At 51.5% G+C, this 24725-nt stretch overlaps 3 protein-coding genes across 7 annotated transcripts in view; 1 reads left to right on the forward strand and 2 right to left on the reverse strand.

Moving 5' to 3' along the window:
• The window catches only part of XPO5 (exportin 5), a 29572-nt gene extending 27386 nt beyond the window's left edge, over positions 1 to 2186 (reverse strand). For both annotated transcript variants that reach the window (XM_027682053.1, XM_027682052.1), the window contains exons 1-4: positions 2042 to 2186; positions 1649 to 1770; positions 952 to 1024; positions 219 to 356 (exon numbers count right to left, since the gene is read on the reverse strand). In XM_027682053.1, the coding sequence (XP_027537854.1) occupies positions 219 to 356; positions 952 to 1024; positions 1649 to 1770; positions 2042 to 2146 (438 nt within the window). In that variant the 5' untranslated portion in view covers positions 2147 to 2186. The remainder of the gene's footprint in view (positions 1 to 218; positions 357 to 951; positions 1025 to 1648; positions 1771 to 2041) is intronic.
• A 217-nt stretch (positions 2187 to 2403) lies between these two features.
• POLH (DNA polymerase eta) lies at positions 2404 to 11941 on the forward strand. The gene is made up of 10 exons (XM_027682054.1): positions 2404 to 2558; positions 2643 to 2777; positions 2870 to 3081; positions 3482 to 3651; positions 6855 to 6958; positions 7850 to 7969; positions 8580 to 8703; positions 9135 to 9200; positions 9904 to 10067; positions 10857 to 11941. Exons 1-10 carry the CDS (start codon positions 2422 to 2424, stop codon positions 11713 to 11715), a joined length of 2091 nt encoding a protein of 696 aa, XP_027537855.1. The 5' UTR covers positions 2404 to 2421; the 3' UTR covers positions 11716 to 11941.
• A 2098-nt stretch (positions 11942 to 14039) lies between these two features.
• Positions 14040 to 24725, reverse strand: part of GTPBP2 (GTP binding protein 2) — a 16464-nt gene continuing 5778 nt past the window's right edge. For 2 of the 4 annotated variants that reach the window (XM_027682095.1, XM_027682094.1), the window contains exons 2-12: positions 22385 to 22411; positions 21570 to 21754; positions 21156 to 21264; positions 20416 to 20613; positions 19959 to 20133; positions 19104 to 19323; positions 18532 to 18667; positions 18075 to 18133; positions 17153 to 17324; positions 16711 to 16875; positions 14040 to 16292 (exon numbers count right to left, since the gene is read on the reverse strand). In XM_027682095.1, the coding sequence (XP_027537896.1) occupies positions 16095 to 16292; positions 16711 to 16875; positions 17153 to 17324; positions 18075 to 18133; positions 18532 to 18667; positions 19104 to 19323; positions 19959 to 20133; positions 20416 to 20613; positions 21156 to 21264; positions 21570 to 21703 (1566 nt within the window). In that variant the 5' untranslated portion in view covers positions 21704 to 21754; positions 22385 to 22411 and the 3' untranslated portion in view covers positions 14040 to 16094. Of the gene's footprint in view, positions 16293 to 16710; positions 16876 to 17152; positions 17325 to 18074; positions 18134 to 18531; positions 18668 to 19103; positions 19324 to 19958; positions 20134 to 20415; positions 20614 to 21155; positions 21265 to 21569; positions 21755 to 22384; positions 22412 to 24602; positions 24707 to 24725 lie in introns of those variants that run through there. The other 2 variants (XM_027682096.1, XM_027682097.1) reach the window with 2 other exon arrangements.

The raw sequence follows: 24725 nt of genomic DNA on the forward strand, positions 1-24725 counted from the left end.
AGCGAGCACGCGTGAAGATACAAGTCATACCTTGGGAAAACAAGACAGGAGGATGGTCCTCTCTCTGTCAAAGTCATCTATTAGAATAGCTTAATCTTACAGGGATTTTTGAGTCCATCATCATCCTGTCTCACCTGACCATTAGTGAGTCAGGATGATGGAAGACTGAACCCCACACTATCAGCAAGTGAAAGAGAACAGACAGTTCTGACTCATACCCCTTGCTTGGAGAGGGTATCCAGCTCCTTTAGCATGTCAGGCCAGTGCTGAGGCCATTCACGCTTGATCATCTCCACCACAATGCGAGACAGAACATCCTTAATGTGACTTTCTTCCTCCAAGATACTTTGAGTTCCCTGTGACAGAAAGGGGGCAGAGTTATACAAAACAGCAAACATAAGGCCTTTATAATTCTGACCTGGAAAGCAGTGTCTGCAAATACTGTAAACCACAGAAACTAAACACAACAAAACAAAACACAATATTGGGCAGCTCTTCATTGCAGCTACCTTAGATGACACTCCTACACTCCCAAGCACCCATAACTAGTGAATTCTGGGAACCAGAGGGATTTTCCTCAAAAGAAGGTCACTTGGTCACAAGAGCAATCAAAACAACAGAGAAAACATGACTAAGATAACGACTTAGTATTCTTGCAAAGGATAAGAACATCCAGAATTACTGAATTTCCTCCTAAGAAAAGAAAAAGTACCTTACATAAGTTATACAAGCCTCACAACTTCCTGCCATGTGAGGTGACACGGTTATTCACCTGACAAGACAGAGAAAAGCACTGAAACAACCAGAGATGCATAGGGAAAAAACAACGAAATGCAAAATTGGATTCAGGTCCTCTATGCTAATTAACTGGTGTATTTTTTCCATTTGCTTCCACATTTTATCTTCAAGTGAGAGAATTTCAGAGATCAGCATGGGGTAGCAAGTGCTTACACTGGATATGAGGCCCATGACATTGTTCTTTAGATAAACTTTTTCTAGGCGAGGCATATTGTTCCAGCGGTATCTGTTAAAAACAAACAAACAGGACACCAAGTCAAAACACTTGTAAAGATCTCTGACTGGATTCTCAATGAACTGTGGTTTGGCTTCTTTACCTAAAGTAGAGACACTACAGCTCCCTGCCTCTGCCAGCACCCAATCCCTTAATGAAAAGGCTGAGTTAAAACTGCTGCTGGCAAATGGGCGTGCCCCACCGAGGTCAACAGACACAGCAGCAAAAGCACAAAGCAAAGCACAAAGCATCAGGTCTATAGAGGCAGCAGAGAAAGGAATCTCAGAACTGAACTAATACAAAGCCTCTTTGTTAGCTCAAGGCTAATGACAGAGAACACTGCAAAGACCTACTGGTAACCCAGTGGGTTTATTTTCATCTTGTGATGTCAACGTGTCTTAGAGTTCTGTAAATTAACCTTCCCAACCTGCCTGAAAGCTAGTCTCCCCTCTCCTTCTTTAACAGAGGAGAAAAGGATCAAAACAGGACAGCAACTGTCCTCTGATGCAGAACAATCTCCCTGGGTCCTAAAGTGTCTCCCCGGAATGGGCGCAGACCCCACGCCAGCGGCGGGGTGGCGGCAGGCCGGGACTCTTGGCCGGCCCGGCGGCGCGGGACGAGGACGAGCCGCCTTACTTGACCACATGCTCCAGGATCTGCAGGCCGAAGTGCCGGACGATGGCCGTCTGCGTCTTCTCCGCCAGCTTCAGCCCACAGGGCACGCAGATGGGGCACTTCTCCTTGAACTCCTCGCAGAACTGCCAGAGAGAGAGAGGCCGGGACACGCAGTTACGCACCGGGGCAGGAGCTGGCAGCCCTATCCCTGGAGCAGCACGCCCGGGGGCAGCCGCCCGACCGCCCCGCCGCCTCCCCCTGCCTGCCGACGGCTCCTAGCGCCTCAGGGGCCGCCCGGGACTTGCCCGTCCCCGTTCTCGCCCAGCCCGGGGCCAGAGGGACGGGGCGCCCGCGTGGCCGGAGCCCGGCGCCCTCCCTCCACCTGCCCCTGCCCCTGCCCGGCCGAGGCGATACCTTGAGGGCCTCCAGGCGGTACCGCTGTGTGGACGTCGGGTCCATGATGACGGTCACGGCCTTCACCAGCTGCTCGCAGAGGCCGCTCACCTGCTCGGCGGACATGGCGGCGGCGGGCGCGCGCCACCGGCCACCCACGGGCGGACGAGCGGGGCGGCCGGGACGCGACTCCGCGCATGCGCCGTGGGTGCGGAGAGGACGGCGGGGGAAGCGCGGGCGCCGCGCGCCGCCGGGGCGGGGACACGGACGCACCCTGCGGGAACTACAGCTCCCGGCGTGCCCCGCGCAGGGGAACGACACACCCACTACTACGGGTGCCGCGGGGCGGGGCTCTCGGTCATTCACCCCGCTGGGCGGGAGCTGCTGGCGGCGGTGCTGGGATGTCGCGGGGCCGGGAGCGCGTGGTGGCTCTGGTGGACATGGACTGCTTCTTCATGCAGGTGGAGCAGCGCCTCGACCCGCAGCTGCGCGGCCGCCCCTGCGCCGTGGTGCAGTACACCGAGTGGCAAGGCGGCGGGTAGGTCGGCGGGGCGGCCATGGCGACCCCGGCTCCCTCCCCAGCGTCCCGCCGCTCCTGCACTGCCCTTCCGTGTCTTGGCAGGATCATCGCCGTGAGCTACGAGGCGCGCGCCTTCGGTGTGTCCCGCGGGATGTGGGCGTCGGAGGCTCGGGCGCTGTGCCCGGAGCTGGCGCTGGCGCGGGTGCCGCAGGCGCGGGGCAAGGCGGACCTCACTCGGTGAGAGCGGGAGCGGGTCGGTGGTGGCGGCGGGGGGCTCCTCCCGGCGCGGGGCGGCGGCTGAGCCCGAGCCTGTGCCTGCCGCCCGGCAGGTACCGGGATGCGAGCGCGGAGGTGATGCAGGTGCTGTCGCGGTTCGCCGCCATCGAGCGCGCCAGCATCGACGAGGCGTATCTGGACCTGACCGGCACCGTCCGGGACCGGCTGCACGCCCTGCGGGGCGGGCCCGTGCCCGCAGCGCTGCTGCCCAGCACCTTCGTGCAGGGACTGCCCGGAGACCCCGGCCCCGAATCCGGCGGGAAGGGTACGCACCCGGACTCGCTTTGCTTTGGGGCTTTACAGCGCAGCGAGAAAGGAGCACAGTGCCACTTTGTGCCGCCCTCCGCCCCCCTGCACCCCTCCCACACCCCTGCCGTCCTCCGTGTTCTGTCCTCTCCTGCTCCATCGGTAACGCTCCCTATGTCATCAGCAGAGGCAGGGCTGCTTTATCTCCCCCTGAAGCAAGAGGGTGGTAAATGGGGTCTGTGTTTTCCCCAGTGCATGGATTTTAAGGTGCCTGCTTCTCCTTCCTGTGGTTGGCATGCAGTTACAGAATCCTGTGACCGCTGGTTAGGGCTGGCTGATGCTACTGGTCCCTTTGCTGGGCCCAGCAAGGAACACCCACGCTGTGTCCTCTTGTGGTCCCCTTTGTGTCCCTTTTCTAGAGGAGCTACGCCAACGTGGCTTGCACGAGTGGCTGGCGTCACTGTCTTTCGATAACCCTGATTGTCCTGACCTGCAACTGACCATGGGGGCGGTGATTGTGGAAGAAATTAGAGTGGCTGTAGAAGAAGCCACCGGATTCAGGTGTTCAGCTGGCATCTCGCACAACAAGGTATGCGCATAACATATCAGCCTGATTTCTTCTGAGTAGCGGAGTCAAAATATGCTGTAGATGCTCTCCTATACACACTTACGAGTCTCCTATAGAAGATGAGCCAAGTGGGGAATGCAACCCTGTGTGATCACACCTTCAGGGAAATTATAGGACATCAGGAAATGAGAAAAGTTGTTATCCCAGAGATGTGGCCTGTCATTTACTGCCTGGATTCCTGGTGTACCTTAATGAGTGAGCTCACTAAGAACAAAAGGGATTTAAGTCCCCCAGAAGCATTTTCTGTGAAAAACCCGCAATCTTAAAGCAGGTAATCTCCACCCTGAGTTTCTGGTAACAGTGGCTGTAGCCAGAGAATGATTTTTACTGACACAAATTCCTAGCAACTCGGAAGAAGAGCAGCACCAGTTTGGGGCACTGAGGTGGGCTGGATTGCTTTTCTTCTTTCTGGTCAGTTGGTCTGTACCCTGCTGGCCATGCTTTGGGTGATGCTCAGCCAGCTGCCGAGAGCAGCTGCGGGAGCACTTGGTGCACGACAGCAGCTGCAGAAACAAACGGACTCGATGCTGCAGCTACAGAAGGTTTCCTGTGGGGTGAAATGCAGGGTGGTTTGCTGAGAGCATTCCTTTCATTCTGCAGAAAGGGGGCTTATCTGTATAGGTATGACTTTAAAAATGCAGGCTCTGACCAAAAAAAAAAAAAAATAAAGACCAAATAGATGCTTTGGAGTTTAAGGAAGATAAATTTAATCTTAGACTGCTGCAGAAACAACTGGAACTATCCCCAGCTGTACAAAGGTACTGGAGCTCATTCTGCAGCAGCATACTTTGAAACTAGAGCAGACTGTGAGGCAGAAATGAGCTAGCTGAGGAAGATCACTGGTGTAGAAATTTCCAGTGGAAGGGATGTTCAATTTTTGTCTTTTTACTCTCTTTAATCAAGAATAACAGAGAACATCCCTGATATTCCTAGCAGCTTCTCTCAGCTTCCATTTTCTATGGCCGGCATTTTAATTTTTTAAAGGGAGTAAGGAAATTATGATGTACTGTGCTATCCCTGAAGAACTCTGTATCTGCAGCAGCAAGCACAGTGCAGAGATTACCAGAGCCTACAGGTGGCTGCGTAGAACACGCCAATGTGCTTCCACAGCCAGCTCACCCCTGTAGGTACAAACGTGCAGAACGAAACAAGTGCTAAGGGCTCTCAGCAAACCACCCTGCGTTTCACCCCGCAGGAAACCTTCTGTAGCTGCAGCATCAAAGTCCGTTTATTTCTGCAGCTGCTGTCATGCACCAAGTGCTCCTGCGGCTGCTCTCGGCAGCTGGCTGAGCATCACCCAAAGCGCGGCCAGCGGGAAACACACTCACTGACCAGAAAGAGGAAAAGCAACTGAGCCCGCCTCAGTGCCCCAAACTGGTGGTGTTCTACTTCCAAGTTGCTGGGAATTTGTGTCAGTAAATCCATTCTCTGGCTACAGCCACTGTTGCCAGAAACTCAGGGTGGAGATTACCGACTTTAAGCTTATGTTATTTCTCTAGAAAACTCTCCCAAGGGAGTTTTCATCCCAGTGTGGTAACTTGCTAGACAGAGTGCACCAGGAACCCAGCTGATACATGAGACCAATCAATTGAGCTATTTGGAAGCGCCTGGAGGATAACGGTGTGGTTTTATCAAGAACCACTAGTGCCAAACTGATTTATGTGCCCCATTCAGCATAAGTGGCTGAATGTTCAGGGGAGACTGCAAATGTGAGGTGTTAACCTAACACACCTCAGCCTGAGCTGCATAAGCTGATGATACTGTAGCAAAACATGATATGACTGAGGTTGCCTAGAGGGCGTGCATCCAGCTGAAGAAAATGTTACTGTTTCCCATAATGATTTTGTTCAGTGAATTGCACTCAAATTGGGATGTTTAAAGTGGGATCCTGGGGGGATCTGTCTGAGGTCTGCTAAGAGCCAATATTTTCACTGAAGCCTACAAAGAGGGAACAGCTGTATGAATTCAGGTAATGCTAAGCACAGATGGGGCTTAGGGCTTGGGCTGTGAGAGTTCTGAGGGATTAAATTAGAGTTGAAAATTCTGGGCTTGAAAAAGCCCAGAAATAGTCTGAAATCACCGAACAGTGCTTCTTGTGCTCCTCACAGACTTTTTGTGGTTTATGGAAAAAAGCAATCAGCAGGCTTTTGGCTAAGTCACAGTAAGTCAGAAAGTACCCTGGACTTATTGTGGACAAGCAGTAGGATGAATCAGTAATACGAGTGCTCTTGTAGAAACAGCAAATCCTGTTTCAGCATGTGTGGTTTACGGAAGGTGTCAGAAAAAGTAAATTATTTCTCCCTGTGAAGTCTCAGTGATTGGTTCGGCTTGCAGCACTTACTTTATAACCAGTGTGGGTAAACTTGGAAGAGTGTCCGGTGAAACAAGAAAAAACAGTAACTGGACATCTGAAAAGGGATCTGCTTTGTCTAGAAAAGAATTGTAAGCTTGAAAGATAATAGTCATAGAAAATAAAAGTCATAGTTCAATAGGCAGGCAAGAGATCTTGCTTACTTATAGGATGTGTGGCAAAGCAGTGAAAGAGGAAATTATTAGACTTGCTCAAAAAAAGCCCAAACATCCAGCTAAATATATTTCAAGCTGGTCTGTGAATTCTTGATCCTGTGGTAGCTTAGAGTGGGAAGGGGAACTGTGTGGCAGATAGGTTGGAGAACGTCCCTTCCAGGTTAGCAATTCTGCATATTTCAGATTTCTTTTTGTGGATCTTGCAGAGAAAAGATTAAAATAGTGACATCGAGAAGAAGCAAGATAAACACAGAAGCTGAAGGGGCAAGACAGTGAGACACATAGCCTGGGGAGTATTACGGGGATGCTATGGAAGCTCTAGCATGCTTGTCTGATGGAAAACTAAGCCAGCCAGAACAGGTGATAGACTGAGATCCCCTAAGCTGCCTGGAGCAGAGTCCAGCCCTTTGCTGAGATAGAAGTCTGGCACCAGCTTTGCTTCCAGAGTACCCAGCCAGTGCATGTCACCACCCAAGGTGGATACTGTCTGGGAACAAGCAATGGTGTTCTCCAATCTTCCTAGCAGTTATGCGATGGCAGCTCTTAGAGGTGATGCAGCACAAGCTGTTGGGTAGAGTCACAATTAAGTCAGTGCATGGTGTGTAATAACAGGGTTTCCACCCTCTTCTCTGTTACAGACACTGGCAAAACTGGCCTGTGGGTTAAACAAGCCCAACCGCCAGACACTGGTGTCGGCACGATTTGTGCCACAGCTCTTCAGCCAACTGCCCGTCAGCAGCATGTAAGTACTGGGGAGCTGCCTGCTCTAGTGCAGCTTGGGGCTGTTCCTGGACACTTCAGCACAGAGCAATTTGATGCTTACTGATAGCAGCCAGCAAAGGCTTTGAACTCCACAGTATGTGCTCTTCAATGCTTACAGTAACAAATAGGGGGAATCCTGCCAGTAATCCCTCATGGCTATAAATGACAATTCAGGAGGAGTGTGCTTGGGAGTTGCAGCCCTGGTGGTGAAGCGACCACAATCCAGGAGCCCATTAACAGCCTGTGGGCATCCTTTCCCTGGGAAGGACTGTGCTTAAGATGATTGCTGGAGTGCAAAAGTGTAAGCCAGGAGCAACTGGGGGCAAGGAGGCCATAGCTGTTCCCCAGTGAGTGACAGCTGTGCTCCTAGAGAACAGATGTGGTTTGGTTTTGAGCATCCATTGTGCACAAATACTTGTCCTGGTGTAGGGAAGCATTACCAGCACCACTTGCTCCAGAGGAGTAGATCTCTAATCCTGCTTTCCAGACCTGCACTGCTGTTCTCTGCCTTCAGTGTCTTGCTAGGGATAGAGGGGGCTGTATTTGGGGAAGAGTCCTATCTATGTAGGAGGAAGCGGGACACATGACAGGCATTCTTCAGAGCATGGTTTGGGATCAATTTTTGAAGATGGAGCTGAGGGAGAAGCACTAAAATAGGGTGAACCAAGGAGCAGTTCCTACCTCAATTCCTATATGTCCTTTTATTGTGAGCAGAAGAGCTGTTAGGTGCCAAGAGTTCCCTTTTGTCCTGCTAGTTCTTGACTGCTTCTAGCTGTCCTGATCTAGGAACAACCGCTACAAGAAGACTGGTCATAGTTTCCACATGATGCTTCATTTCAGTTTTCTCTTTTTCTTCCTTTCTCTGTCATAGCCGTAACCTGGGAGGCAAGCTTGGCACTGCTATCACAGACATCCTGGGAGTAGAGTACATCGGGCAGCTGACGCAGTTCAGTGAGACTGAACTCCAGACTCACTTTGGAGACAAAACTGGGTAATGATAAACCACTCACCACAACTTGGCAGGAACTGAGACTCCCTTTCGGTCACAGGTGGTTCTGCTGTTATTAGGAAGGTTGGAAGGTAAATCTTCAGTGACATCTTTGAGAAGCACTGGTCTGGCAGGCCAACAACAGATTTCCAGTCTCACTTCTCCCACGTACCCTCCCCAGGATAGTGTTTTGCCTGTCAGTCAGCTCCTCAGCCTTCCTCTACAGTGTCCAAGGATGGGGCAAAGCTGTGGAACGGCTCTCAGCAGGCTGGGAAGAGAGCAGTCTTGACAGTCCCATCACAGAGGAAGTTACAGGGCTGGACTGGAGCCTGAAACAGCACTTCTGCATCCAGAGCAGAAGTGCCCTGGGGTGCCCTGCAGACTGGTGAACTGTTGCCACTTCAGGAAGAGGTGGAGGAGTTGTGCTGACAGGCAGTTATGGCCTGAAGGAATCCTGGCTGTTCAGCTGTGGCTGCAACTGCAGAGCTGAGAATGAGAGGCAGAGTCACAGCTTGCACAGAGCTGAAAGTGTGGCTCAGCAGAAGGCTGACATGCTGCCCAGTGATGCTTGTCTGTAGCTGCCCTCACCTCATGCTTGCTTTGTGACTTTCAGGTCCTGGCTCTATGACTTGTGCAGAGGAATTGAAGAGGAACCTGTCAAAAACCGGTACCTGCCCCAGTCTATTGGCTGCAGCAAGAATTTCCCTGGGAGGACAGCCCTGGCCACGCAGAAGGCGGTAGGAGAAGCCTACATCTAGCACAAGGCTTGGCTTTCACATTGGAGAAGATAAGAACACTAAAAACTGAGACTAGCTAGCTTCCTGAAACTTAGGGAAGATGCACTTTACCTATTAGCTGGGGTGAGGTTGCCACTGAGCTGTAGGAAGATGGAAAGAGAAATCCAGGACAGAGGACCCAGATTACTTGGCAAAGTCTAGTAGTAATGCTGCAAAGCTTGTGTGGTATCTACAATGCCCTTGCCTGCAGTGTTGAATCCTCACCTGGACTGATTTCTCCAAGGGTACTACAGATTTGGGGCCTTGTGATAGTCTGTGTCTATTCCAGTCTGATCCCTCTTCAGCATTCCCCAGTGTGAGAGTGTTGCTCTTGTGTTGTGGCAATGCTGGGAGCAGAGGCCCAAACTGTCTGTTACTCCTGTTTTGTCCAGGTGCAACACTGGCTCCTGCAGCTGGCCTTGGAGCTGGAATCCAGACTGAACAAGGACAGGAGCCAGGTAAGGAGGGGAGGCACAGGGACAGGAGGCAGGTAAGGAGGGGAGGCACAGAGACAGGAGACACACAGTGCATTTGCACTGTGAGTGGTTTGCAGGAAGTTAAAGGTGGTGTGTAGCAAGGGAGGAAATCTGCTCACCTACAGATGTGTGCCTATGTGCTGAGGTGTCCCAAGCAACAAGGTGTACAGGAGCGTGGCTGGAAGGATGGTTTTGTCTCAGAACACTGCAGGGCTAAGCTTGAGCCTTGTCCTGTGCTTTAGGATACAGGGACATGAAAGCCGCTGCACCTTCCTCCTGGCGCACTGCTGCTCCCTTGCAAGCCCTGTGCTGATGTAGCTGTGCCTGTGGGCTGTGGGAGGAAACGATATGCTCCAATCTGGATGATGGGCTGCAGGCCAGGGAGAGAGTAATCCGCCAGCTTTGACGCTGCAGCGGTGCCAGGAAAAGCGGCACAGCTGCCTTTGAGGGAAAGCAAGGCTTCCCTCAACTAACTGCTTCCCATCCTGTGTGGCACAGCTGTACAAGCACTTGCTGTTGTGTGTCCCATTCCTTGGCAATCAGGCCGAGCAGAACACACTGTCCCACCGCACTGTTGGGCGGTCGCGCAGGGCTCCAGGCAGGGGACGGTACCCACGGCCGTTCCTGCCCCTTCCTGCAGGAGTCGCTGGAAGCACAGCTCATCTCTGCTCTGTTCTTCCTGCAGAACCACCGTGTGGCCCGGCAGCTGATGGTAGTCATCCGCCAGCAAGGGGACACCCGCGTGTCGCGCTTCTGCGCCCTGTCCCGCTACGACGCACAGAAAATGTGCAACGACGCCTTCACCCTCATCCAAAACTGCAATGCGGCTGGGGTGCACCAGGCAGCATGGTGAGTGTGGGACAAAGTGGGCCACCTCCCTGTCAGGGCTGGTTTAGCTGTGGGAGGTGCTGGCTGAGCCAGAGACTTATGAGAGTTACGCTGAGGGGCAGGAAAAGTGATTCCCAGCACCCTCACAGTGGCGTGCAGCAACCTCCTATCCATAGGACAGCTATGAGAGCCTGACCTCCTCCTAGCCCCACATGTGGCAAGACACTTCTGACTTCTGTACTTGGAGCTGATGATTGCTACCGGCTGGGGGGTGTCCAGCTGGAGCGAGGCTGTCCTGGCCCTGCTGGGCTGCAGAGGCCTTGCTCTCCTACCATAAGGACAAAGGTGCTTTTTGGGAGCAGGCCATTGGGGCAGAAAGGAAAGTACACAGCTCCCATCTTCAACATTCCTTCCTTCCTTCTGCTCTGCTATAAAGGCAAGAAGGTCCTGTTTGTTAGGCTCTGACAAGACTGCTGCTCTCTTAGGGCCCTCTCATCTTGTTTCACAGCAGCTCTGTCCTGTCGTGGACTGGAAGTCCAGGCTGGCAGTTGTCTGCCCCTGCTCTAGTACCCTTTCCTTTAGGAATTGCTGTTCTGGGAAGAGGTTGTCTGCTCTGCCCAACGCAGCCTGCTATGTCTGTTCTGGAGGTAGCAATACTAATGTTTTGTCAGAGGAAACGTCTCTCCCACCTCTTGCCAGATACTACAGTTCCCCCATCTGTGAGTGATTTATGTGGCTTGAAGTCTTACTTCAAAAGACTTCTTGCTTCCCAGGCTGGTGTCTGAGCTGATGTTGGTCTGTCCTGTGCAGGTCTCCACCACTGATATCAGTTCATCTCTCAGCAAGCAAGTTCTCGGAGCCTGCCACCCTCTCTGCAGGCATCGCCACCTTCCTGATGGGTGACACCCAGCCTGATGGCACTGCCACTACGAGCCAAAACACCACATCTTCTGGGAGGGCCAGGGTCAAGTTCTTTAGAAGCCCAAGCAAAGAGCTTAGGCAGAAGCCAGCTAATGCTATTGAGTCATTCTTCCAAAAGGCAGCAGATCAGCAGCCATCACAAGCAACAACAGCAGCAACCAGCTTGCCCACTGCTACCACTGCAGGGTCACCTGTGCCCAGCTCCCCAGATCACCAGGAGAGAGCTGGTGTTAGACTTGCCTCTGTGCAGTGTGACCTGGAGTCCCCTGTGAAGCGGAGTCCCAGCGATACCAGCCCTACTTCTCCTTACAAGAGGCTTCCTTGTGAGAAGCTGCCATCAGATGCTACCCAAACACCCTCAACTCCACCCAGCTCCAGGACCTTTCTGAAATTACAGCCAGCTATGGAGGGAAATGAGCAGAATTTGCCACCCTCTCCTGAGCTTGTCCCGCTGCCTCCTGTATCGCCAGGAGACCAGCAGTGCTGTGATAAATGTGGCCAGCTTGTGCTGGTGTGGGAATTCCCAGAGCACATGGACTACCACTTTGCTCTGGAGTTGCAAAGCTCCTTTCTGAAGCCCAGTGCTCCCATGACTCCAGCAGCAGCTCCCAACCCACAGGCTGGAGGTTCCAGGTCTCCTGCCAAGGTGAAGAACAAGCCCAAAACTCCAGCAGGATCTAGTGCAAAACGACCCAAAGAAGGTGTAACAAGAACTTTAGATTTTTTCTTTAAGCGCTTACCTCCGTAACTCCCAGCCAAATTAGGTGTTTTTAAAGACTCAGTGTTTTTAAAGACTCAGTGTTTTTAAAGAACCAGTGTTTTTAAAGAACCAGTGTTTTTAAAGAACCAGTGTTTTTAAAGAACCAGTGTTTTCAAAGAATTGGTGTTTTTAATCACAGTTAAAAGTTTTTATACTGCCTGTCAAGTTTTAATGCAGAAAAGTCTAATAAATTATCTCTACCCCACGTCTAAAAGGAACTGGAACTTGTGAATTGTGTATGATGTTAGATGTACCCAGTTTAGCTGGTGGCAGCTAGCTTGCCTCTGCCTGCTCGGTGCTACTAGAAGCTGCATTGTACTCTCACCCACATCTCTTGCCATAGGTATTTCCATAGCATCACTGCTCAGTAATTCTGTTCCTCCTGTAAAAGGCAGCCGCAATGGCTTATCCCAGGGAATCTCCAGCCAAGCATAGGCTTGAACTCCTTTCCAATCACTCAGTGTGAAACCTTCACCTCATGGTGGTTCTTCTCTTGCTGCAGATGCAGGCCTTGTCCTTACTGTATAACTTATATATCATAGCTTAGCCCTGTGCTTCCTTCTCCCCTCCCTACCTGGAAGACACTGATTTTTATTCCCTCCCTTCTGCCCCCCAGGATTTTCATTATAGATGGTTTTGCAATTTCCTCTGTGTAGCAGTCTATTTTGTGATGCTTATCACCAGCTCAGGAGCACACAAGACTACTCCTCCCATAAGATTTGAGGAAGCAGTAGCTGCACAGGCATACTTTTTGGTGGACTTTTGGAAATCTTGGTTTTAATTCCTAATAATTGCTATAGACACATAAACAGTCTACTGCTAGAGTCCTCCCAGAAGGGACAGAAAACATGCCAGAGTCATACAGCCCACTGTGAAAGCTCTTCTCTGCCAAAGAAAGAGTGTATAACCACATTTTTCCTCCTTCCCAGACTCTTGAGTAATACTAGATGCAACTGGTTGACAGGTACCTGTTCTGACTGTGCTCTGCCAAATGACTTTTTCAGCTCTCTGGGCCACAGTTCACATCAGAGTGGCTGCCCCAGCGCCCCACAAATTACAACAGCCAACAAAGCAGAACATTGTGGAAGGGACAAGTAGGCAATGAAAGAGGGTGGGACAGGCTCCAGTGCAAAAGCAGTGCTTGCCCTCAGCTGCCTGGCAGGGCTCAGCTCTGTGCTACACCACAAGCTGCCCGGAGCCCGCCAGAAGCACTGCTGCCAATAATTTGAACTTGGCTCCTAGGGAAGGGGGAAGGAACATGCCACGTCAAGGCAGCACTGGGTGGGGTTAGGAAACACATTGCAGGGAGTTTCGTCAGCTGCAGACTTCCCTTCCTCGGGGAAGGGGGGAAGAGAGCCTTTGAGGCAGCAGATAATGATGCAAACTGCAGCTCTATTTGCATGTGCTGTTTTCTGGACTGTACTATCCTAATTGCAGCTGTTGAGCTGCTCCTTCCAGCTGACAGCCTATGCTGGGAAGGTGCTACATTACTGGGGGAGGGGTGGGGTGTGTCTCATACTTGACAACACAATTGTGAGATTTCAAGAAGCACAAGAAGCTCATTCTGGTGCATGCAGCTCTGCTGGCAATCAGCAGAGGAAGGAATTATGGAGTCACTCCCACTAATGACAGTCCTAACGCAAAGTGACAAGTGTTCTTAAGTCCTCACATAAAGAGAAACAGCAACCAGTCTGGCAAGATTGCCTCATGCTTTTGTGACAGTGGCACGTCTCATTTCCCAAGTGTCTGGCAGGACCGGACTCTGCAGATGCCACTACCTGACACAAAAACAAGTTTAGAAGAGGCAAATCCCTTCAGTGACACAGGTACCCTCCACAGGGAAGCCTTCCTGCCTCTGCTTTTTCCCAAGGGAACAACCTGTTCTTATGGAGAGAAGGCAGTCGCAAACCCCTTGATAAGGTCGGAGCTATTTTAAAAACAAACCATCTAGGTTACATGTGTGCCCTAGAAAGCATCTCTTTAATTAGGCTCTGGGGGAATTTGTGACTGCGAGGAAGCTCTCACCACAGACGGTTCCGCCCACAACAGCCTGAAGTGCTGTGCTCAGGGTGACGTTGCTGCCTGTCACCTCGGGCTGCACGCCCAGGCTTACTCAGATAAGCCGGGAGCGCAGGGTTGTAAACAGCAGCGCGTGCATTCCTTCCACACCACGGACTGGTATTTATAGGAACGAATGCAGGAAGCTTAGGAACGGGTGAAGGGTAGCCATCTCCAACTGTGATTCAGCCCCAAGGGCAGCAGGGTAAGGGCCCAGCTCCACCCTCACTTATTGTATAACTCAGACAGCAAGCTCAATAAAACATCTTTATTCTGTACATTTATATATAGATGCTTGGGGAACAGGGACAACCCCCAGCATTAGAAAAATTCAAGACAACAAAACAGCAATTATGAAGAGCATGGCACCAAGAACAGTCATGCCACAGATGGCAGGGATGAGGTGAGACCAGCCATTGGCTGTTTCAGAAAAGGTCACAGCACCCCATGCCCACTTTGGAGCAGAAAACACCAGGGCTGCTGCAAAGAGCTGGAGCTCTCCCCCCATACTCCCTGGTAGCTTTCTTTGTGACCCACTAGCACCAAAGGGAAGACTGCTGGCAGCTGGGGCCCGCAGGCATTGGTGAAAAGACTGTGTCACTGGAATACCCAGCCCACTGTCAGGATGGGAAAAAAGGGATCCTTCTTGGGCAGTGACCCTGAGCCAGCAGCTCCTTTCTCACTGCTGGGCTGATGGGGATGCAGCAGAGGTTTCTGCTGGATCAGTGCTTCCTCCAGGGACAGGTCACTCCTGAGCTGCCTTCCCTTCATTTATACCACCATTTGACCGGCTTCCCCATGCCTCAGCAGTCTCTTCGCAGGGTGCAGACGCCCCCTCCTCGCCTGCCAGAGCCCTTCCCACTGCAAAGTGCGGCTCTGCGATGCCCACAAATCTGCACAGCCCCACAGCCAGTGCCTGTGCCAGCAGCCCAGAAGCAGAACTTGCTCTCAGGATGGCAGAAGGGCTCTTTGGGTGTCCAAGTGCTATCACAGGCCCTTGCCCTTCTCTTTGGTCAGGGCTAGCAGGCCACCACGCCATGCGGCAGGGCTGGCTGAAGACCTGTTGCTCACAGCAGACACATTTGGTCTAACAGTCAACAATAAAACCAAAAGCCTATGTACAACTTTACAGATCTTGTTGCATCAGGCTACACAGGAGAGCTGCATAACAGGGAGTGGGAGACAAATGTGCTCCACTCTATGTACAGAGTCCTTGCTGGCAACATCAGCTTTCCTCTGACAACAAACCCCAGTGGCAAGGGAAAGAAAGGAATTCTTCCTCCAGGAGAAACAGAAATATAATCATGCCACTGTCAAATCACATCTAAACAACATAAGTCACCTGGTTTTGTGTAGCCTGTCCTCACACATTAAGGCAAGCGTGTGAGGAGCAAGCTGGGCTGGGAAAAGCCACACCAGGGAGCCCACTGCAAACCACTGCTACCAACGTGCAGATGACACCGTCAGCTGAACATCCATGGAACAACCTGCTCACACCAGCACAGGCCCAGGCCCTGCTCTGCTCCACAGAATGGCCTCCCGTTCAGCTGCTGCAAGGAACAGATGCAAGTACAGACTGTCTTCATGACATTATTTCAGGATGCTGTGCCACTCAGAGCAGCCACAGCTTCCTGGGAGTCAGAAAGCAGGATGCTGAAGAAATGTGTACGCGTGAGTGAGGAACATGACATCTGTCCAACAGTAAGACACTCAGATTGGAATAACGCAAAACCAACACACAAATGGACACACAGCAGATTAAAGCCAACCAAGATTCAAACGGTTAAAAAGTGTCCTGAATGCATTCTGAGAGGCTCAGCCAAGCCCCTGCAGTAGGCAGCATGGCCTCTTCCATCCTCTGCCCAGAAGGATGTGCTGCAGGATGACTTGGGAGAGGACTGTTATCAACCCAGTGCTCAGAGAGCAGAAATGGGACCAAATCTTGTGTCAGAGATGGGAAAATGTCCCTTCACTGCTCATCTTCAAGGGCTCTGCTCCTCCCAACCAGCAATTTTCAAACAGTAAACAAAGCCAGAACTTGCCTGCCCAGGTCTGCAGGTGCCTCTGATCTATTCTGAAGAAGAGCAGGTTAATGAGAGCTGCAGGCGATCTGGAGAACATGCTTAACTTGCCCCATGTACGGTATTGAATGTGAGAGACTCTCCCAGGCTCCATCTCAGAGTGCAGAGGAGGGACATCCACTCTAGAATGGGACAGCAGCAGCTCCAGGCATCGCTCAGAAAGCCACAGGAGCTCCCATCTTTCTCCCCAGGTGCTGGTGAGTGGAGATTTCTCTGACCTACTGGTAGTCAGAAGCTCAGCTGTCCAGGCCCCAGGGACTCCTCCAGGCCATTTTCTTTGGTAGTGATGGCTTGGAGGTCAGTGACATGCCCAATACCTTTGGTGACTCCTTCACGGAAAAGCAGTTTGGCTCCGATCTTCAAGTATTCAGGATGCTTGATGAACCTGAAACAGACCACTGCCTTCTCTCCTGTCCGCAGCTTGTCCTGAAAAGAAAAACAGGAGAGCTTAGACCTACCTCCCAAACCAGTGCATGCAGGAGAGATGCATGTGGATGGTAAGATGAAGCAAATGAGCAGGTTGCTTTCCTCAGACTGCATGGCTTGAGCCCTTCCCATTACTGTATGCATATGGAAGGACAGGAAGACACAAGCTCTGGAGAGTTCACCTCTATTCACAGTCTTGCTGTAGTTCATCGTGCTGTTTGTTTTGAGGGAGGGAATTCTTTAACATGTTGGGAGGAAAAGCAACCAAAGGGGCAGGATAAAGCGATGGAGTGTGTTCCTAGGAAAAGACACAGCTACTCAAAATAATAGTAGCCCCTAGCTTTACTATAGGCCATGGTGTTAAAAAAAAAAACCACAGGGAAGGTTCATTTTCCTCCCCTTCCTTCCTATGGCCTACCTTTCCGTGGATCTTCTCTACGATAGCTGTCTGTCGCACATTCCCCACATGCACCGTCACCTGAAACCCCTTCCGGAAAGTTGTGGCATGGAACAACAACACGATCTCGGCTTCAAACACTGAGCAGATGGTGGGGTTCATTTCTGGGCTCACCATTACCATACCCTGCAGAACAACCCAAGGCTCAGACTAGGTAGGGCCAGTCCCCTTGCTTCTGAACAGCCCGCAAAATCACAAACACATCTCCACTCTGTGACTGGGGCTTGCATCCCATTCTCAGCCTTGTACTCATCCTACTTTGTAGCTTGGCCATTTCCTCCCCTTCCAGCAAGTTTCCTGCAAACATCTCTACTTCATTCCCACCCTTCCAATGGGGGATCTCCAGGGAAGCCTCCAGTCCTGCCCGCTAACCAGTGAACAACCTGGCGACAGCAGGACTCACCTTGCGCAGCAGGGAGCGGTCAAAGGGTCCGAGGGCCAGAGTGGCTGCCTGCCCAGCCCGCAGTACACGACAGGCAGAGCGGTTCCGTTGGATACTGCACACCTTCAGCCGGAGGAACTTCCCATCGTCGGTGGGACCAACCACCAAGTTCTCCCCTTCTCGGCAGATCCCACTGCCCAGGGCAGAAGAGCAGGACACAGTTCATCAGGAGACAAGAAAGACATTTCACCCTCCAAGATCAACCTGCACAAATTCCCCAGTGCCAAGGAGGTGAGTGTCTTTGGACTATTATCCGGGACCAACTAACAGGGATACAGAGCTGGTGAGAATAGGGATTTCTTACAGCAGGGAAAGCCACACTATCACTCCCAAGAATCCCAGGTATAGACAGGGGCCATTCCACCCCCAGTGCTCTGCTACACTGCATTGTTTCTGGTGGAGAGACTTCAGATGATGCCTGTTCTGTGTGGATGTGCTGGTAGCCAAACTGCTCTGATTGCTCCTGGACACGGAGGGACAGCTGCCTTTTCATGGTGAAGCATGTAGTTAACCCCTGCTGGAATGGGAGGATTTGCCCTCTACATTCCCTCCCTCTGCTTGACAAAGGAGGAAAGCAATGCCTTGGGATCATGGCTAACCTCTGCCAACTCTGGATTCCTGGATGCCTTCTTTCAGCATGCAACACAACACATTCCTAATCCAGCAACTTTAGGGCAGATTCTTTGCTTGCCACCATGTGACCAATGGTCTGCTCATGCCACCTCCCAGCACCCTGTAGGGCTCTACCCTCATTTGGCCCAGTCACCTGGCAGCAGTCAGGACTGAGCCTCGCCCAGCTTCCACTTCTGCAGCGAGGCACTCTGCCCTTGCGGGAACTCCAGCAACCATTCACATCCACACTTGTCTGCCTGGCTTCACTTACCTCGACAAAGTTCCTCCCACAACAGTCCCCACCTCTGGCACAGTATAAATTTCATCAACCTGCAGCAAGGCAACAAGAATAAGCTGCTCAGACAGACAGCTGTGAAACAGCACTCCAGAAATGAGGACAAGGTGCCTGCCCCTTGTGTGAAGGAGGTGAGCTCTCTGCTGGTCATCAGACACCGTCTAGGAGCTTAACCAGCTCCCACTACCCTCCCATTAGAGGAATATCTGCCTTTTAAGTGGCAACCAGAGAAACAATCTTATCCCTGAGACAAATAGCCCTTGGTTAGGACACAGCTCAGCCTACCATATTTTTCTCAAGGACCGAGTCCTTTCCTTAATATCTTCCAATAGTCCAGGAGTTCACGACATCTCTACCCATGGTGTCCAGATTCCCCAGAAGTTTCTCCCATGGCACAGCAATGACTGCAGTATCAGAAACTACCCTTACGCACCTGAAATTCTGTAAGCTGCTGCATTAATTCTTCCTGCTCTTTACTGTTGGTCAGAGGAGGGAGGATGTTGAGGAAGACTTTTAAGAGATCCAGGTTCTCCCCAGAAACACTGGACAGCGTGAAGATTGGGGTGATGCTGTCAGACACAAATAGACAGAAGTAAGCAGAAGGCCAGAGTGAAGCTGTGGAAGATTTCTGGGATTCTGAATCTACTGAGATCAGCAGGAGGACAGAGACTACAGTGATAAGTGGCTAAAACACGAGGGCTAGGTACAGCTGTGCAGTAACCCCTGCCTCAACAGTTGGTTGAGGCACCAATCCCCTGCCAGCCCACACTTCTGTCATGCAGAAGTAACTCCAGTGCAGCCTTGGGCACCTTCTGCTCCCCAAGCCCAGAAAAAGGTCTGGGAGGGGAAAATGCCTTCTGGGAGAATGCAAAGGTAGGAAGCTTGATGAGGAGCTGAGATTTTCAAGATTTGGTCAGCTCCTCTTGTGGTTGCCCTTCCTCAGCTCTGCATGGCAGCCTTGTCTGAATTGCCTGCTCCCAGAAGAAGAAAGGAATGGTGCCTTACTTGGGAGATTGTGCAAACTGTTGTGCTGCTGTAACAGCGTCGTCATCTGAGTTCACAAGCAGGGGGAGCTTGTTGCAGCCTGGCTGCTTCAGGATTCGCTCCAGCTGCTTCACTGTCCGTTCCACAGTGGCTTTTGAACACAAGTCAACTTTGCTGATGACAATGAAGAAGGGGACCTTGAGGGCCATGGCCAACCCCAAGTGCTCTCGCGTTGTGCCCGCTGCAGGAGACAACAGAGAGTGTAGGTGCAGCAGCAGTCATCACTGTTGCTTGTTTATGTCATGGCTACATCTCCTGGCCACCCCACAGGCCCACTCTTGAGATTTGCCTGTAACTGTGTAGTTCATCAGGCAAAGAAAAAGCAAAATCACTTTTTTAAACAGACCAAACATCAGTCCAGAAAAATAAAAACCACAAAGAATTTTTGTGATTGATCTGGTTGTTTCAAAAAGATGCAGCAGTTTTCATTCTTGGGCTAGAGTTTGCCAGAAAACAGCCACAAAAATGTCAAAGATAGATGTGGGAGAACTCCAGCTGCCTTTTTACAAGGCTTCAGGATTCAGCATCCCTAAGTATATGTCAAAGTTGTTTTCTTTTCCAACAAACATAGCCCCAAATTCCAAAAAAAGCCTTTCTGTCCAGGGTACAGTTTAATGTGGTCTATAGCTGGTAAAAGGATCCCAGCTCTACTCCCCTCCCAGGCACTCATACACACTGGCTTACAAGAAATCAGTAAAGGTTTCCAGACTAATAATTTCTTCTGACAACTGTTCGCAGCAAACAAGGACCCACTCCCACCATTCTCCATTTTCTTCACACATTGCTGTTCATCCATGCAGGCCGGGCAAAACTCACCAATGCCAGTGTTGGCGCTAACCACCAGCATGGCAAAGTCTGGGCAGTAGCTGGTGAGGCCAAAGATGGTTGTTTTCAGATACTTGTGGTGGCCAGCCAGGTCAATGAAAGTGATCATTTTGGAAGAACTTTCACAGATCTCTTCTGCTGTCCTGGAGTCACTGTAATTTACCACCTGAGAAACATAAGGAATTGGTGAGAGAGGCAGCCCCAGCAGGGAAGTGAAAAAACCCCAGCTCTTATCTACCCACTTTGATCTCAGAATCAGTAAGGAGTGATCATCCACCATGGGTGTAAGATACAATGTCTGTTGCAAATCGACAAGTAGCCCTCAGGTTCAGCCTAAGGGACATAGAGCTGTGCCACCTCTCTTCTCTCATGTCCCACTCACAGTTGTAATAGGAGGGTAGTCCTATTCTCCTCCAGCTTTCTGAGTTCAGCAGCCCACTCCCCTCACCTCTCCTTTGCTGTTGAAGCCGAGGATCTCAAAGCTGATGCTTGACGTTCTTCCTGACTGGATTTCATGGAGGTGCCGGAAAAGGTTGAGGCGTGCCCTGCCCCGCCCGTTGTCCAGCTCTCCTTGCGTTAGTACACCCAACAGTGTTGACTTCCCTGAGTCCACGTTCCCCAGCACAGCTACTCGAAGGTCTAAGAACTACAGGTAAAAGAAGAGAGAAATCATGAAACTTAACCACTGCTGTGCTGAGTGTGATGAGCACTACATTGCAGTGGAGATGCACCTCAGAGAGCATCCCTAGATGAGGGACACTGTGCAGTGTAATCTTGCTCAGATTCTGCTCTTGCTCCCAGCAAACCACTGCCCAGCAAACGTGATACACTTTAGAGTTGTGATGTGACACACCAGCCTTTGATATCACAAAAAAGGCCATTTGCTGCAGCAGGACCTCTAAATCCTTCCTTGTTTGCACACTGGCCTGCATCAGAACCACTACCATAGAAATGATTTTTCACCTCTGATCCAGCCAATCTCCCCCACTGATACTGGTCTCAACTACAGTCTTGGACACAAGAAGTGTTATCATTAAGCCTCCCTCTGGCAGCTCTTTAAAGCATCTGCTATGGGCCAATCTATGAAAAAGTGCCTCTAGGGTTTGGGCTCCCATCCCAAAAGGAAGCTGATTATTTGAAGCCTCTAAGTCTCCAGCAGGAGAGGATGTCCAAGTCACAGGTCCCTACCTGCTGGTTGTCAGGCACCTTTCGGACAAGCACCTCTGTTATCTTCCTTGGAACGTCACTGTCGTAATCGACCTCCCTTTCCCGCAGCACTGTAATGTCAGCCCCAACCCTGCCACGAAAATGAAAGGAAGGAGTGAGACACACTTGTACTCGACAGATCTTGCACCTCTACAATAACAGCTGACATAGAGAGTGGGATAAAAGCTGGTGATAGCAGGCAAGGAGCCTCAAGCTTCCAGACAGAAGCCCTATAACCTCCTTTATGTTTCCAGAGCCTCACGACTGAAGGAATTCCAGTCATACAGGGGCTTTTTAGAATGGAGCCACTGGCTGCTGAGCAGACTCCTGGGGCTGAGCCTCTCTGCTGGAGGCTGTTGATGCTTGTGGGCCCTGCAGACAAAAAGGAACACATACTTCTCTGCCATGCGGCGCAGGGTCTTGAGTGAGGCACGCATCTCCTCCTCTGAGAGGCCCACCAGCAGCCCGTTGTCCTCCACGCCGATCTGATAGACGGCTTCACCGCGGCCCTCCTGCAGTCGCCACTTCATCTGTGTCACCAGGTGCTCAAAGCGGTACTGCGAGGGGTTCACCAGCTTCAGCTGTTTAACAGAGGGGTAGTTCCAGTCACAGCCTGGATGCACAGGGAATCTAATTGCCCAAGCCAGCAACTCCCAATACTGTGAAGCAATGCTTCCAACTCTGACCCACCTCTAGAAAGCACAGCCTGTGTTACTGTCTGCACAGAAGCTATGGGACAGCTGAGAAAGGGTTTCACAAGGTGCATACATGTGGCAGAAGAACTTTTCTGCATTGTGACAAAGGGGTCTGCACCCTGCCTGCTGTGGGGGTAAAGACAGCACTCTGGGACCCATCTGTGACACAGGAGCCAAGTAAATGCAACTGAGAGCAGCCACAGGGAAGTGGCAAATCATTATCAGGGACACCTGCTGCTCTCTCAAAACATGTACATTTCAGGAAAAACACAGTAGGCCTCATCTCCTAAAACAGATTACTAAAAAGGAGTACTGAGATCAAACTCTTCAAGCTCAGCATACTGGGTATTGTTAGGCATAGAGACAAAGAAGATGACTGGTAGTTCCTTAGTACAGTGTCCACTTCTCTGTCCCCTCCTTGTCCATGTTACCCATAGGCTGTCTTTGGTGAAGTTACTCACTGCAAAATAACCCTCTGGGAGGAAGACCTCCTTCTGCAACCTCAAAAAGACTCACCTTGTACTCGATGTTCCCATCTTCTGCCTGGTCAGAGAATGAAAGAAGACAGAAGAGTTAGATGCTGTGCCCATGAGGACTTCTACAGGCACCAGCTGCCCAGATACTCTGCAGCTGGTGCTCAGGATTTCAGAGAGAGGAGAAAGTGGCAGAAAGAGACTGGTTTAGCTCCCACCCTCTTCTGACATTCCTTCCTATACTCAACTAGAACTTTCCTTACGGTTTGTTTTTGCTGTTTGCATCTCACATCATGAACAGCAGAGGACAAAACTAAAGTGGAACACAGGGGTAATACTGTCAGGGCAGGGGGGATTTTTTTTTTACTGACAGTAAAGAATAGGGCTAGCCTACCAGTCACACAGAGAGAGAGTTCCAGTTTCAAAAAGGCACAGGCTAGCATATGATTTAAAGTCTCCCCCCTCACCCATCCATGACCCACAAAATGCCACCGACAGCATCCCACTCCCACCCTATCCAGCAGCTTCCATTCACCCAATGTGCACAGAAACAGGAGACTGGGAACAAAAGTCACTGCCTCCTCTCCTGCACACTGATACCCTCCCTCACTCAATTAGTTTTTCATTGACTCCTTTACATATCCTTGTGTATCTTCTCTCTACAAGAAAGGACTACAGACATAAGGAAGCAAGGTAATGATTTCTTTGAAGTACAGCAAACTAGTCACTGGCCTGGCAGTTCTGGAGTACCAGACTTTATCGGGACTGTCTGTATGCAATGTGCTCAGAAAAACTTTCCCAGGAAGGGCTGAAGCCCAACTGGGTTGTTACAGAAAGGCTCAGGTACTCCTCAAGCGCACTCCAACCACAACACACTCCAACTAACCAAAGACAATGTCTAGTTAATACTGAAGTAATTTTCCCATTGATTCGGTATGAGAGAAGGGGCTGAAGAAAGGGCTGGAGCCTGCAGGAAGCCACGTACTTTGTCAGATTAAATGGGGCTGGCAACAGTAAGCACTTCCTTTTCCTCTGGACACCTATTTGCATGTGTTTGCAGAGGGCAATAGCCGTCTCCTTGCCTTCTAGCTCAGCTCCTAATGACAGCGGTGCTTATGGTGGCAAAAGGCCAACAGAAGTTCTCAATTGTCAGCTCAGCTCTCAGGCAGCAGAGCTATGCAGTGAGAAAAGGGTACTTGTGGAAGGTTTTCCTCTCTTACCACCTTTCCAGTTCTAAGAAAAACACATTCACATCCTGCACTGTCGTCTAAATAAGGGGGTGGGTCTCCTTCAAGGCTGCTGAAGAACAGAAAAGCAACAAGCCTAGACTTGCTGGGGCACACACTGCACAGGGTAGCCAGGGACAGGAAGCTGCGTTGAAACCACAGGGGACTGTCCAGCCTCCAGCTGAAAGGAACAAGAACTAAACTGTGGCTGCAGGGCGCAGTCCTGCCCATGGAGAAGATCTAACAGTAGCAAAGCACTGTTTTCCCTTCTTGCCAAGCATCACAGCCTTGCCTTGTGGAAGGACTGCTCCCTCCCAGCACAGGCTCTTATATATTTTACAGAAAGCTCACTGACTGGGGCTGAGCAATGGAGTCTGGGGCAACGTAACTCTCTCCATGGTGTCAGTCCTCTTAGTTTGGTGCCAGCTGCCTCAGCGAACCACACATCCACCTACGACCAATGCACCTTTTCCTGCTGCAAGAGGCAACTGCCTCACACTCTGTCAGTACCACGTGCATCCCCACGTAAGAAAACAGTTGTCAAATTAGCTGGGAAGGGAGTCACTGGAACCTGCTGAGTTTGGCAGCTGGAAAGGGATTTAGACCCACAGATCATTCTCTCAGGGAGAGATGTGAACGGGATGCTCGGGACTGTGAGGCGTGCAAAGCTTTATTTCCGAAGCTATGTCGTTCCCAGACAGCAAAGCGCCCACAGACGGACGCCAGGCAGTGGGATACTACTCGCGGACAGGGTCTGGCGGACTGCGCGGGGAACTCGCTGTCACCGGAGGCACAAGCACTGCGCAGAGGAGACCGAGTCAGGCGGGCACACAGCTACCGGGGCTCTTGCCACGTCTGCTGCCGGCCCGACCCCCGCACGGCCCCGCACCCGCACCTCCAGGCTGACCCGCGACCAAACCTGCGAGGCCCGGGCACCGACCAGCCCAGGGGGTGCGTGGGGACACCATCCCTCCGCCCCGGGGCCCGACCCCGCTCCCTCCGCGGCTGACGGGACGCGGCGGCGTCGGAGCTCACCTCGGGCGGCAGGTACGGTGGGTTGTTGGCCTTGCCCCCCCGGCTCCGCCCGTTCTTCTTCTTCGCCTTCGAGCCGCCGCCGCCGCCGCCGCCGGGCGCGGTCCCCCCGCGCCCGCGCAGCGC

The sequence above is a fragment of the Neopelma chrysocephalum genome, unplaced genomic scaffold (assembly GCF_003984885.1).
Source record: "Neopelma chrysocephalum unplaced genomic scaffold, ASM398488v2 Primary Assembly neopelma1_61c, whole genome shotgun sequence".
NCBI classification, from domain to species: domain Eukaryota; kingdom Metazoa; phylum Chordata; class Aves; order Passeriformes; family Pipridae; genus Neopelma; species Neopelma chrysocephalum.

Excerpts from the sequence above, each read along its gene's own strand:
- POLH (XM_027682054.1), top strand. The coding sequence starts at position 2,422 with ATGTCGCGGGGCCGGGAGCGCGTGGTGGCTCTGGTGGACATGGACTGC. Across the intron at positions 2,559-2,642 it reads ACCGAGTGGCAAGGCGGCGG|GATCATCGCCGTGAGCTACG; the intron begins GTAGGTCGGCGG and ends GTGTCTTGGCAG. Across the intron at positions 3,652-6,854 it reads CTGGCATCTCGCACAACAAG|ACACTGGCAAAACTGGCCTG; the intron begins GTATGCGCATAA and ends TCTCTGTTACAG.